The 13,411-nt window shown below is 40.1% G+C and overlaps 1 protein-coding gene across 4 annotated transcripts in view; it reads right to left on the minus strand.

Moving 5' to 3' along the window:
- GRIA3 (glutamate ionotropic receptor AMPA type subunit 3) overlaps window positions 1-13,411 on the minus strand; it is a 310,974-nt gene that overhangs the window by 153,559 nt on the left and 144,004 nt on the right. For all 4 annotated transcript variants that reach the window (XM_040265228.1, XM_040265226.1, XM_040265227.1 and 1 more), the window contains one exon: window positions 216-403. In XM_040265228.1, the coding sequence (XP_040121162.1) occupies window positions 216-403 (188 nt within the window). The remainder of the gene's footprint in view (window positions 1-215; window positions 404-13,411) is intronic.

Here is a 13,411-nt window from a genome sequence, read left to right on the forward strand (position 1 = left end):
TAATCATGCTATGCAATTTTCAACAGCTTAGATTTTCTTTTATTTCTCTCTCTCTCTCTTTTTCTGCCACTGGGGAGGAAAAAAGGATTAGAGAGACTATCAAAACTGTTGGCAAGTTTAGTCTGTTGGCTACTTAATTTATTAGCAGATACGGGAACTGCCTCAGGTTGATGATTTAACAGGTTGGCTTGGGGTGGAATAAGTCTCAAACCTACCTGTTCCAAAATCGTGTTAATCCTTTCAACCTCGCAGTCAATCAAGTATCGTTTTTCCTGCCTCCTGTCCATTTCTTCAATGATGCGCCTGAATTCTTGGACGTCCTTGATGTTTCCCACAGACCTTGCTGTCACCTGCCAGTTGTTTTGTACCGCTGCTTCCATAATTGCTTGGAGGATGGAAAATCCTAAAAGAAGGGAAAACAGCTATATTGATTATTTTTTCTTTTAAAAATCTTTCTGTAGGTATTAAATGTTCTGCTGCTGCTGCTAAGTCACTTCAGTCGTGTCCGACTCTGTGCGACCCCATAGACGGCAGCCCACCAGGCTCCCCCGTCCCTGGGATTCTCCAGGCAAGAACACTGGAGTGGGTTGCCATTTCCTTTTCCAGTGTATGAAAGTGAAAAGTGAAAGGGAAGTCGCTCAGTTCTGTCCGACTCTTCGAGACCCCATGGACTGCAGCCTACCAGACTCCTCTGTCCATGGGATTTTCCAGGCAAGAGTACTGGAGTGGGGTGCCATCGCCTTCTCCGATAGTGAGGTTTTAGTCACAGTACATTGGGTTCCCTTGAATCTTATCCCTTGTGGACAGCAGGTTTACTCATAACCTCAGTCCTAACCTTTCGGACAGTTGGCATATCTCTATCCTGTTTGAAAGGAAAGAAGGTTCAACTTGGGGTGCCAAGGCTAAGTGCTTATCAAGTCTATACTTGAGCAATCACAGCTGAATTATAGTACCTAATTATTTTTATTGCCAGGCTTATCAAAATATCTATAGAATGAATGCCAGTAGCTTCTTTCTTATTTCTGGCCACAATCTGTTCTTTCCTTCATCTTCCACATCAACGATCTTCAGAATTAGAAATAGCTTTAGTAGAGATAGAACCTCATTATAATATGGCTGATTCTTACATGGATATGACTCTCCAACAAAGTAAATTATGTCTCCCAAGCAATATAACTCTCAGAAAACATGACAAAAACAGTCTATAACAAAGATAGCATACTGTTTCTTTGTTCACAGCATTACAAAAGCATTCAATCATATTAAGTCTTCCTGAGTTCTTCCCCTTTCTCAATTCAATTGATCAAAGATTCTCAGTTCTTTTTTAAGCTAATTTATTTCAGACAACAATTAACTACTAACCTTCTGGATCTATGCTGCATGGGAAAGAGAAAAGATCTAATGCTTGAGTTTTGGGTAAACTTTTTAGAATCAGGGTTTGAGAAGCTGGAAAGAACTGTCTGTATGAGTCACAGAAGAGCACAAGGGTTTCGTATGTATTGGTCTGTGAGAGTATTCATATCTCTTAATATTGTATCATGTCTATATTTTTGCTTCTGCATGAATCCATATTTTTGCTTCTGCATGAATCCATAATCTGGGTATAATTTCATCAGGCATAGACATTATTTGATTGGGATATGGTCAAAAGCAGCTCCTTTTGCTCCATTAAATTGTTTTCCATTTATATTTAGGTAATGACTAATGGAAGTGGGTAATAGGGATGATTTGCAAGACCCCAATAATCTGTGACCTAACAATTTGGCTACAGGAGGAGGAGAGAATGGAGGACAGTGGTGCTGCTCTTGGAACACATTCCAGGTTCTGTGCCACCTCAGGTTCACCCTGTAGTGTAAGCAGGTTACTGTCAGGGGTCATCTTCACTGCACCAGAGAAAATGGTATTGACGTTTGGAGAGCGCACTTCGGGGAGATGGTAGCAGTGACTCAGGCGGTCATGATGACTCTTTTGTGTGCTGGGTATATGGGGAAGAAGATCACAAATGAGACCCCAGCACTTGGTAATTTCCAAATGAGCAATTTCAGCACAGGAGCTCAAAATTACAGATAGGAGTAAATTACTATTGCTTTAAATGTTAATGCTTACTCTTTTTAAACTAACCACATGTATTCATTGCTCAGATTTACATTTTCGTGTGGCTTTTTGATGTGCTCTCTGCTTTAGTGGGAGTTGAGGGCACATGGTGGGCCAAGACACGAGATTAAGAAATAAGCATAGGAAAGAAAAGATTAAAGTGTTGGAAAATCTTTCTTGAGAAATGTGCAATGAAGCCTCATTATTTTGAATCCCACTAATTAAGAATTTATGAACATTCAGCAAGGACAAGGTTGAATTTTACTTCTGTACTATTTATGAAGAAAGTGTTGGCTGAATAATACTAGTAATGAAATTACACAGGGCATCTTGCTATATTGAAACTAAACTTTAAAAATATACCCTTTAGCAAAATACAAGTATTTTGTCTGTTGAGTCAAAACCTACATTCTTGTAATCTCTGCTTGCTCATCCTGTTCTATTATTTTGGAACCAAAGAGACAAATTGAACCCCCTTTCCATGTGATAGTCCTTCACATTTTAAAAACAGAATCTACCTATATCCCATTATCTTTCTTTTCTTCAGGCTAAAAATGCCCCAATCCTTCCACAGTTTCATGATAGGTTCCCTCACTGTTCTGTCTCTCTCCTATGGACATTTGTCAATATTTTATTGATCCTGATAATTCATATGTGATTTGACCAATGTGGATTATTGCTTGCTTTGATATGGGCTGTTATTTTAGCACTCACATTGCTGATACTTCTAAATAGCCATATTATTTTTTAAATTAATTTCAAGCTTGAATTCAACTAAAGAAGTTATGACCAACCTAGACAGCATATTCAAAAGCAGAGACATTACTTTGCCGACTAAGGTCCGTCTAGTCAAGGCTATGGTTTTTCCAGTAGTCATGTATGGATGTGAGAGTTGGACTGTGAAGAAGGCTGAGCGCCAAAGAATTGATGCTTTTGAACTGTGGTGTTGGAGAAGACTCTTGAGAGTCCCTTGGACTGCAAGGAGATCCAACCAGTCCATTCTGAAGGAGATCAGCCCTGGGATTTCTTTGGAAGGAATGATGCTAAAGCTGAAACTCCAGTACTTTGGCCACCTCATGAGAAGAGTTGACTCATTGGAAAAGACTTTGATGCTGGGAGGGATTAGGGGCAGGAGGAGAAGGGGATGACAGAGGATGAGATGGCTGGATGGCATCACTGACTCGATGGATGTGAGTCTGAGTGAACTCCAGGAGTTGGTGATGGACAGGGAGGCCTGGTGTGCTGCAATTCATGGGGTCCCAAAGAGTTGGACATGACTGAGCGACTGAACTGAACTGAACTGATGTCAATTCTCTTTATAAAACCTTTGCTATATAACAACTCTCCATCCGTGCATCAAGACTCATTCCATTCCAACCTGCTTTTATCTCCCTTTTAAAAAATTCACCCTATCCAAGTCCTCATTTCTCCCCTATTTTCACAGTTGCTCAAATCTGAAAGATGGTCTTATCCACTTATGCAGTGCTCTCATTGTTACCTACTCAAGGCAGTTGCACCTGTCTGTCCCTTTTCCTGGCATCTCTTCCTACCTGTAGACCTTTGTGGCTGACTCTCTTTCTCCATGAAGCTTCTGTTACTGAGTACTCATACATTCTCCTGAGATGTTTAGATTTAAATCAAGGTAAATCAGTTACAAGCCGTGGATAAACCAATTTGAAGAACTGTACAATAGGCATTTAAAAATTCAAAATAGAACTGGATAAATAAAGCATAGTACATAAACATGGAATACTATGCTACTGTTAAAGAGATAGCTCAGTCTCTATATAAAAAAAAGAAAAATGACTGCAATATACTATTCCATAGGAAAAAGCTGCAAAATAGCATTTGTAGTGTAGTTCCATTTCTGTAAAAAGAAATCTGAAGTGTATAGAAAAAAAATTGAAGGAATTGGTAGTAATTATCTCGGAGGTGTAGAATTACCAAGAACTTCTACTTGCACTGTCATTTATTTATGTAATGTTTGACTTTTTAACAAGAAGCAGGTATTATTTTCTATAAGTATGAAAACAATAAAGATTAAAAAAATACAACCCATGCTGTCTGCTCAGAGCATACGTTCCTGGAAGACATGGATGACAAATGAGTGCTGCTCTATACGCTGCCTGCTGCCACAAATGCAAAGGCACTTAATAAACACTGATTTTATAGATCTTTTTTTACTTTTGTTCTCTGAACCATGTGGATGCATCACCTATTCAAAAATTAAATAGAAAAAGCATACTGATTTCTCAATGAACTTGGGCCTTCTGGGCTATGAGCCTCGCTCACATTTCTGAGCAAGTTAGAACTGTGGCTTAACTCTGTAGTATCTTCTCACCATGCAGAGTCTCTTTGTGTCTGCGAGCATGTGTGGCTGTGTACTCAACAACTCTGGAGGGAATGGTCACCTCAGTGTAGTACATGTCAGTGAGCAATCCACCAAAAAAAGGCACTTTCATTTGTTTTCATACCTAATTTGTTATAGTTTGACTGTTTCCTGTTACAGCTGACCAAAGACAGTAAATGTGAGTTTGAGGGAGGAAAAAAAGAAAAAAGTTTGACTCTGGAGGCAGGGCAGAAGCAGGTGTCAGTGCTTGTAGGAGGTGAGGTACATATAACAAAAGCCTTGGCTTTGTAAAAATAAGTCTGCTGTTTTAGCAGCTTCAGAATTGTTCTCCACTGTGTGTGAGCTTTAATGTGCTCAACTTCGAAATACTGAAAGCTACTTTTATTTGAGCAGGAAATTTTCTCATCCTGATTCCAAACCGCTGCTGCTGTCCAGCTTCCGTTTCTTCTTTGGTTTAAAGAATGAGAGCTACCACATGGGTAACTGGCTGAATGATAGACTGCTTGCCATTTGCATTCAATCAAGATAACACACGCTTCCCTGGTAGCATAGTCAGTAAAGAATCTGCCTGCAGTGTAGTGTAGGAGACCCAGGTTTGATCCCTGGGTCGAAAAGATCCCCTGGAGAAGGAAATGGCAACTCACTCCAGTATTCTTTTCTTGCCTGGAGAATTCGATGGACAGAGGGGCCTGGCAGGTTGCAGTCCATGGGGTTACAAAGAGTTGGGCACAAGGGAGCGGCTAACACTTTCACACTTTCAAGATAACACAGGAACATGACAATAGCGGAATGCCAAAGTGATTGTGGATGAATTGGGCCACAGCTACGACCAATCCAATCCTGCTGGAGCAGTTGTTGGGCTACTCTTGCTAAACAAAGAAGTCGTCTTGGTAAAGGCTCTACCATCCAGATCCCCCTTCAGCCAAAGGACTTACTCCTTCAGACTCTGGGAAAGTCATTTCCTGAAGAGAGTTGCCTAGCTTAAAGTAATACTTCCTTCCCAGGGAAACCTGCATCCAGTGACTGGTTGTTATGGGGAATCCAGGCATAACCCTTTCACTCCAAATTGTTGTTGTTCAGTCGCTAAGTTGTGTCTGATTTTTGCGACCCCATTAACTGCAGCACTCCAGACTCCTCTGTCCTCCACTATCTCCCAGAGCTTGTTCAAACTCATGTCCATCGAGTCGGTGATGCCATCCAACCATCTCATCCTCTGCTGCCTCCATTGGTTTTTGCCCTCAATCTTTCCCAGCATCAGGGTGTTTTCCAATGAGTCAGCTCTTCAAATCAGGTGACCAAAGTATTGGAGCTTCAGCTTCAGCATCAGTCCTTCCAATGAATAATTAGGGCTGATTTCCTTTAGGATTGACAGTTTGGATCTTCTTACAGTCCAAGGGACTCTCAAGGGTCTTTTCCAACCTGACAGTTCAAAAGCATCAATTCTTTGGCACTCAGCCTTCTTTATGGTCCAATTCTCACAACCATACCTGACTACTAGAAAAAACCATAGCTTTGACTAGATGGACTTTGTTGACAAATGATGTCTCTGCTTTTGGATAGACTATCTGGGTTTGTCATAGCTTTCCTTCCATGGAGCAAGGGCCTTTTAATTTCATGTCTGCAGTCACCATCCACAGTGATTTTGGAGCCTAAGAAAGTAAAATCTGTCACTGCTTCCACTTTTTCCCCTATTTGCCATGAAGTGATGGGACCAGATGCCATGATCTTAGTCTTTTGAATGTTGAGCTTTAAACCAGCTTTTTCACTCTCCTCTTTCACTTTCATCAAGAGGCTCTTTAGTTCCTCTTTGCTTTTTGCCATTAGGGTGGCGTATATGAGGCTATTGATATTTCTCCCAGCAATCTTGATTCCAGCTTGAGCCTCATCTAACCCAGAATTTTGCATGATGTACTCTTCATATAAGTTAAATAAGCAGGGTGACAATATACAGCCTTGATGAACTCCTTTCCCAATTTTGAATCAGTGCATTATTCCGTGTCCAGTTCTAACTGTTGCTTCTTGACCTGCATACAGGTTTCTCAGGAGGCAGGTAAGGTGGTCTGGTATTCCCATCTAAGAATTTTCCACAGTTTGTTGTGATCCACACAATCAAAGGCTTTGGTGTAGTCAATAAAGCAGTAGATATTTTCATTCCAAATAGGGTAACTCTAATGGGCCATCCCAACTTCAGAGCTACGTGAAGGATGGGTTGAGGCCTTGTTATGATTGTACAGCCTATCTTCTTCTGCTCAAAGCTGCTTCCTTCTTTTCCTCCCATGAGTGTTTTTTTTTTTAAATTTTTGATTTTATTGGAGTATAGTTGATTTACAATGTTGTATTAGTGTCAGGTGTACAGCAAAGTGATTCAGTGAATATATATATATTTATACATATATATATATATATATATATATATATTCTTTTTTAGATTCTTTTCTCATACAGGTTATCACAGAATAATGAGTAGAGTTCCCTGTGCTATACAGTATGTCTTTGTTGGTTCCCACAAGTGTTTTTAATGAGAGTACTCTGCAGTAAAATTTTGCATGGAAATTTCCATCTCAGAATCTGCTCCTAGGGAATTCAATCTGTGACTGTTAGGTTGACCTCGTGACAGGAATGACAGCAGATACAAAAAAAAAAAATCTCAAATCTACACTTGTCAAAATCATTTTCACAAGGGGAATGAAGGGCGGGATTTTGTTCAATGTACAAAATGAAAAGCTACTCTATGCTGAACAAATTTAGTATTTGATCTGAAAACACAAAAGAATAAAAAATAAGAGACTGACATATGGATGCTGGTAATGAAGACACCCAAGGAAATAGAGCTGGGGAGAATTTTCTCGCTTCTGCTTTACGTATTTCAGCATGGGCTGGCAACACCTGTTGTTGCTCATGAACCTGTCTCCGGTCTTTCCAAGCCACACCATCTGTACTTCTGACATGGTGTCTAGCAGTCCCCAGATGATGGGGTGGGGGGGGCTCTAATATTGACAAATGGGCTCCACACAAGTGCTGACATTTTTAGCATTCTGTGCCTGGTGAGGATTTTCAGGGAATTTCCCATAATGCTCCCAAAGGGACTGCTGACCCCTAGAAATGTTCTGTGTGTTAGTTGCTCAGTTGTGTCTGACTCTTGTGATCCCATGGACTGTAGCTTGCCAGGCTCCTCTGTCCATGGAATTCTCCAGGCAAGAATACTGGAGTGGGTTGCCATTCCCTTCTCCAGGGGATTTTCCTGACCCAGGGATTGAACCCAGCTCTCCTGCATGGCAGGCAGATTATTTACCATCTGAGCCACCAGGGATCTAGAGAGGAAAATTGATCTTTCCCAGAGGGTAATTCAGTACTTGTCCCATTGGATTGTGCTGGAAACTGCCTTTTCAGGTTGAAAAAGAAAGACTCAAAATGGCCCATGAAAATTCTTGTGGTTTGCATTTTCCAGTCATAGAATCACACATTACAAGCTAGAAGGACTCTTACAGATGATTTAGAGAAGTCATAGAAAAAATTTAAAGCTCTGGAACTCTTTTTCCAAATGAAAATGTTATAGAAGCCTAACCTATAAGACAGATAGAAGTGGAGCTGCTCTGGTTTGCAGGGGTGGTGTTTAGAGAGAAGAAGTGACTTGCCCAAGATCACATAGCTAGTATAAAGTCAGAAGAAAGACTAGAACCTAAATCAGTGGGGCCGGTAGTAGAGTGAAGCCAGAGAAGCAGCTAGGGCACAAGGCTTTTTGTTTTTGGTTTGTCTTTTTTTTTTTTCCAATTGTCTTGAGGTATAATTGACACATAGAAAGTATATATATTTAAGGTATAAAGCTTGATATTTTGATATACGTTTACAATGTGAAGTGATCAGCACGATCAAGCTAATGAATACATCTGTCATCTGACTTAGTTACCATTTTAGTTCTTTTGTGTGTGTGGTGAGATCACTTAAATATTTACCCTCAGCAAATGCCAAGTGTACAATACAGTCTTGCTTACTGTAGTCACCAGAAGTATTGTTAACTGTAGTTAAGGTACACCACCACGTACCTTAGATCTCCAAAACTTATTCACCTTGCATAACTGACCAACATCTCCTCACTTCCCCCACCCCCTAAAAAGCCACTTTCTTAGAGTTGTCCAAATGTATTCTCACTTGCCTCACCCTAGTCCTGGCCCTAGAAGCCTTCATTTCCAATTTAGTGCTCTTTCAAGTACGTTATGCTGCCAAGCCTATTTGATAGGTCTTATTTATGGATGCCCTTGGCAATGTTATAAAGTGGACAAAGCCCTTCCATCTTCTTGACATCACACAAGATCCTGATGTTCTCTGTTTATCCAGTAGCCAAACTGGACCTATCACCACCACTCCTGGCCTTTTCTTTCCCCCTTCCCCATGTCAAAACACCTTTGTCCTATGTCCCTGTCTCTCAGCATTCTGTCCTTTTCTAGGTGACAGCATAAAAATGGCTAATGGAGTAATGTGTTTCCCTTCCAACTAACATAGGTGCCTTTTAGCAGTGGTCTTAACACAGGTGAGTTTGGAAGCAAAGGAAAAGAGGATGTTGAGCATTATTTTGGGATCTGCCCATTTCCTGGGGTCATGCAGATAATGAATGTGGAAACTGGTGATGTGGGAGCTGTGATCTTTAGGCTATGGCATTTAACAAATAAACAGCTGGTACCTTGTGGGTATCTCAGAGACCAGTAGTGTAAAAAGATCCTCTGAGGATCAGTTTCAATCCTGCCTATCTTGCTCAACTGAATTCAGCTTAAGAAAGCATTACTTTATTTGTCTGTGTCTTCACTTACCTCTGGGTTTCTCAACTCTGGTTGTGCCTTATCATCACCTTGAAAGTGAAAGTGTGAGTTGCTCAGTCTTGTCTGACTCTTTGTGACCCCCTGGACTGTAGCCCACCAGGCTCTTCTGTCCATGGAATTCTCCAAGCAAGAGTACTGCAGTGGGTTGCTATTTCCTTCTCCAGGGAACCTTCCCGACCCAGGGATTGAACCCTGGCCTCTTGCATTGCAGGTAGATTTTTTTTTTTACTGTCTGAGCCACCAAGGAAGCCCCTATAATCACCTTGGAAACTTTAAAATATTGATGTCCAAGCTTTACTCTGGACGAATTAAATCAGAATCACTGGAAGTGATTTCCAGCTTTGTTTTATTTTAAACTTCTTGAGTACTTCTCATGTACAACCAGAGTTGAGAACAACTGACCTGTTGTAATGGCTAACCAATACAAATGAGGTTTATGGAAACAGGACTCTTTTCTTAGGTGTCTTCCATGACTGGCAATAAAATTCTTGTTAAGAAAAGCATGATCCAAGAAGGGCTAATCATCATCATTTTAGTTGCTAAGTCATGTCTGATTCTTTTGAGACCCTATGGACTATAGCCCTCCAGACTCCTCTGTCCATGGGATTTCCCACGCAAGAATACTGGAGTGGGTTGCCATTTTCTTCTCCAGGGGATCTTCCCGACCAAGGGATTGAACCCATGTCTCCTGCATTGCAGGTGGATTCTTTACCACTGAGCCACCCCAGAAGCCTATATATATATATATATATACATATATATATATATGTATATATATACATATATATGCTGCTAAGTCACTTCAGTCGTGTCCGACTCTGTGCAACCCCATGGACTGCAGCCTTCCAGGCTCCTCCGTCCATGGGATTTTCCAGGCAAGAGTACTGGAGTGGGTTGCCATTGCCTTCTCATATATGTATATATTTACAACCTTTCCTTCAGCCTCTGTGCCTTTATCTGCTTAAAAATCCAGAATTAAGCAGACAAAGGCACAGAGGCTGAGGGAAGGGTTGTAAATTGCTTTTTCTTGTGGTAGATGAGGAAGCTGGGAACATTGTGTCGTTGTGTGGGAAGTAGACTCTAATGGACTCAAAGCACTTTACAATTGTCTTTTTTCTTCTGAGGTAGCATCTGTGTTTTTCTAAGTACAAAATTAACACATGCTTAATTTGGACATTCGAGAAGACACAAAGATGAAAAAAATAAAAGTATGGGTGACTCTACAGCTCAGAGATAGCCACTGTAGCATTGGTGTATTTCTTTCCATTCGTTTAAATATAAATATTCTGTAGAATTTTTATTTTAGTAAAATGGATTGAACAATTTATGTCCTATCTTTTAAAAAATTTAACATATCATGGATATTTTCTTATGTTATTAAATGTTTCAAATCATAACTTTGATGGCTATACAATATTCTATCCATTAGACATACTGTAATTTATTTAACCATTCCCCAACATGAAGACTTCAGCTATTTCTAATCTCTACCTATTGTGAATAATGCTGTGATGAAAACACTCATATAGCATCCTTAATTATTAATATTTCCATAGGAGAAACGTCTAGAGGAAGGGATGTCAGGCCAAACATTTGTGAACATGTTCAATGCTTTAGATACATATTGCCAATTTGCCCTCCAGAAAGGTCATATCATTTTCTTTTCCCATCAGCAGAATATGAGAGTACTTATCTCTCTGCCCGCTGCCTAGCATTGAATAATATATTTGCCCATTTGATAGGGGAATATAAGAAAGTTCTTTTCTGCTAGCGTTTCATTTATTGTTAGCAAAGTTAGTGACTTTTCACTTTTTGTGTCCATGTTTATGCTTTATCTTGAGAATTTCCTATCTATTTGCTTTGTTCAGATTTCTATTGTGATATTAGTTTTTCTTATTGATTCATAAGGACTTTTATACATTAATGACATTGTGTCTGTAATATGTGTTACAGATATTTTAATACAGCTTGTTTGACATTTAATACTGTCTGTGATATATTCTAATTAACAAAATTTGACATTTTGTGAAATTAATATTCTTATTCATCCAAAAATTACGTGAGATAATAGGAGACAAATGAAAATTTATTCTCCTGCTCTTATTCGAGTGCTCACCTGGGCTTGGAACCCAAGCATTATGCAAACCATTCTCTCCATTTCTTACAACTTCTTTGGTCTCCATGGAATTTCAGACAACTTTCTCTTGTATATGGTGGCAAAGTGAGTGAGTGGGAGAAGCTACATATGGAATCTGAAGATGATTGCTGAGATACAAGTGAAGAACAGAAAAAGAGGCAGAGGAAAGAGAGATGATGAACCCAATTCAGTTATTTCATGTTATGTTTTGCTGTATCTAAGAAACTTGATATTCAAAAGTCTGAACTCAAATCCAGTACTTCAGGATGTTACTATTCCTATTATCAATACGAACGGTACTTTTCTTTAAAAAGAATTCATGGAAAGATGCCCATAGCATGTTTTTTTTTAATTAAAAAAATCTAAATGCATTTCTATGTACTACCAACAGACAATGTTAATATAAGTGTAAACATTAAAACTTACAATAGCATAAAGCAAAGTAATACATTTGACAAAAATAGGCAAAATCTTTTCACTAAAAACACATCACAGAGATAAAGAACAAATTGATAGAGGCCTTTCCCTTATTTTTCAAAGCAAATCAGGTAATCAAAAATGCCTTTAGATTTGAAATGAGGGCTGATTCTCAAGCAAAGCTCTTCTTTATTAAATCAAGAATAGAAGGTCTGGGTCCAGTGTTTAGTGCATAAAAAAAGAACTCTGATTCCCTTCCAAATAAAATTCTTTTTAAAAAATTAATTTTTATTGGAGTATAGTTGCTTTCCAGTGTTGTGTTAGTTTCTAATGTACAGCAAAGTGAATTAGCTATATGTACGAAGGCAATGGCACCCCACTCCAGCACTCTTGCCTGGAAAATCCCATGGAAGGAGCAGCCTGGTGGGCTGCAGTCCATGGGGTCGCTAAGAGTCGGACACGACTGAGCGACTCTACTTGCACTTTTCACTTTCATGCATTGCAGAAGGCAATGGCAACCCACTCCAGTGTTCTTGCCTGGAAAATCCCATGGCAGGAGCAGCCTGGTGGGCTGCCGTCTATGGGGTCACACAGAGTCAGACACAACTGAAGTGACTCAGCAGCAGCAGCATGCATCCCATAGTGCATTTGAGCCCACATTTTGTTATTTTGTTTTTGCTTTAACCTGATTTAATCATATTTGATCTCCACAAAAATGTAGATAGTGATTGTCTAAATATGAGATGCTAGAGCACAAATTCTTCTGTGTGCAAGGAGTTTGAGATGGGAAGATCAAGGACCCCTCTGTGTTTGCATGTGGATGTCAGTCTGTGGGTTTTATAGAACGGGATAAGAAACAAATGTTCACCGACACCCAGCCCAATTTACCCAAGGCAAATGAAGATTTCCCTGAGGTCTTCATTCCTCATAATTGTGTTTGCTTGAGTTCCCCTTTCATTATGCACTGACCCTCAGCACATCTTCTCTCCTTTCAGCTGCCTTATTAGGACAGGACCTTAGCTAACTGGTAGAGGCAGTAAACTGAAGGCGCCCCTGGTGTCCCACTTCTGTGTCCTTTTCCTCTCCCCCAATACAGTTCCTCCTGCATTCTAAATTCAATCCTTTTCTCAGACTAGACTGTTCATGAGTGATTAAAGCTTCAATTGTGAGCCCCTCCATGAAGAAGCTATGTTTTATTTTTAAAATATTTATCTATTTGGCTCTGCTGGATCTTAGTTATAGCACACAGGATCTTTGGTTCATTGTGGCATGCAGAATCTTTTTAGTTGTGGCATGCAAACTCTTAATTGTGGCATGTGGGATCTAGCTCCCTTCAGTTCAGTTCAGTCGCTCAGTCATGTCCGACTCTTTGTGACCCCATGAATCGCAGCACGCCAGGCCTCCCTGTCTATCACCATCTCCCGGAGTTCACTCAGACTCACGTCCATCGAGTCCGTGATGCCATCCAGCCATCTCATCCTCTGTCATCCCCTTCTCCTCCTGCCCCTAATCCCTCCCAGCATCAGAGTCTTTTCCAACGAGTCAACTCTTCGCATGAGGTGGCCAAAGTACTGGAGCTTCAGCTTTAACCTCATTCCT

This window comes from Oryx dammah, unplaced genomic scaffold (assembly GCF_014754425.2).
Source record: "Oryx dammah isolate SB20612 unplaced genomic scaffold, SCBI_Odam_1.1 HiC_scaffold_23, whole genome shotgun sequence".
Lineage (NCBI taxonomy): Eukaryota > Metazoa > Chordata > Mammalia > Artiodactyla > Bovidae > Oryx > Oryx dammah.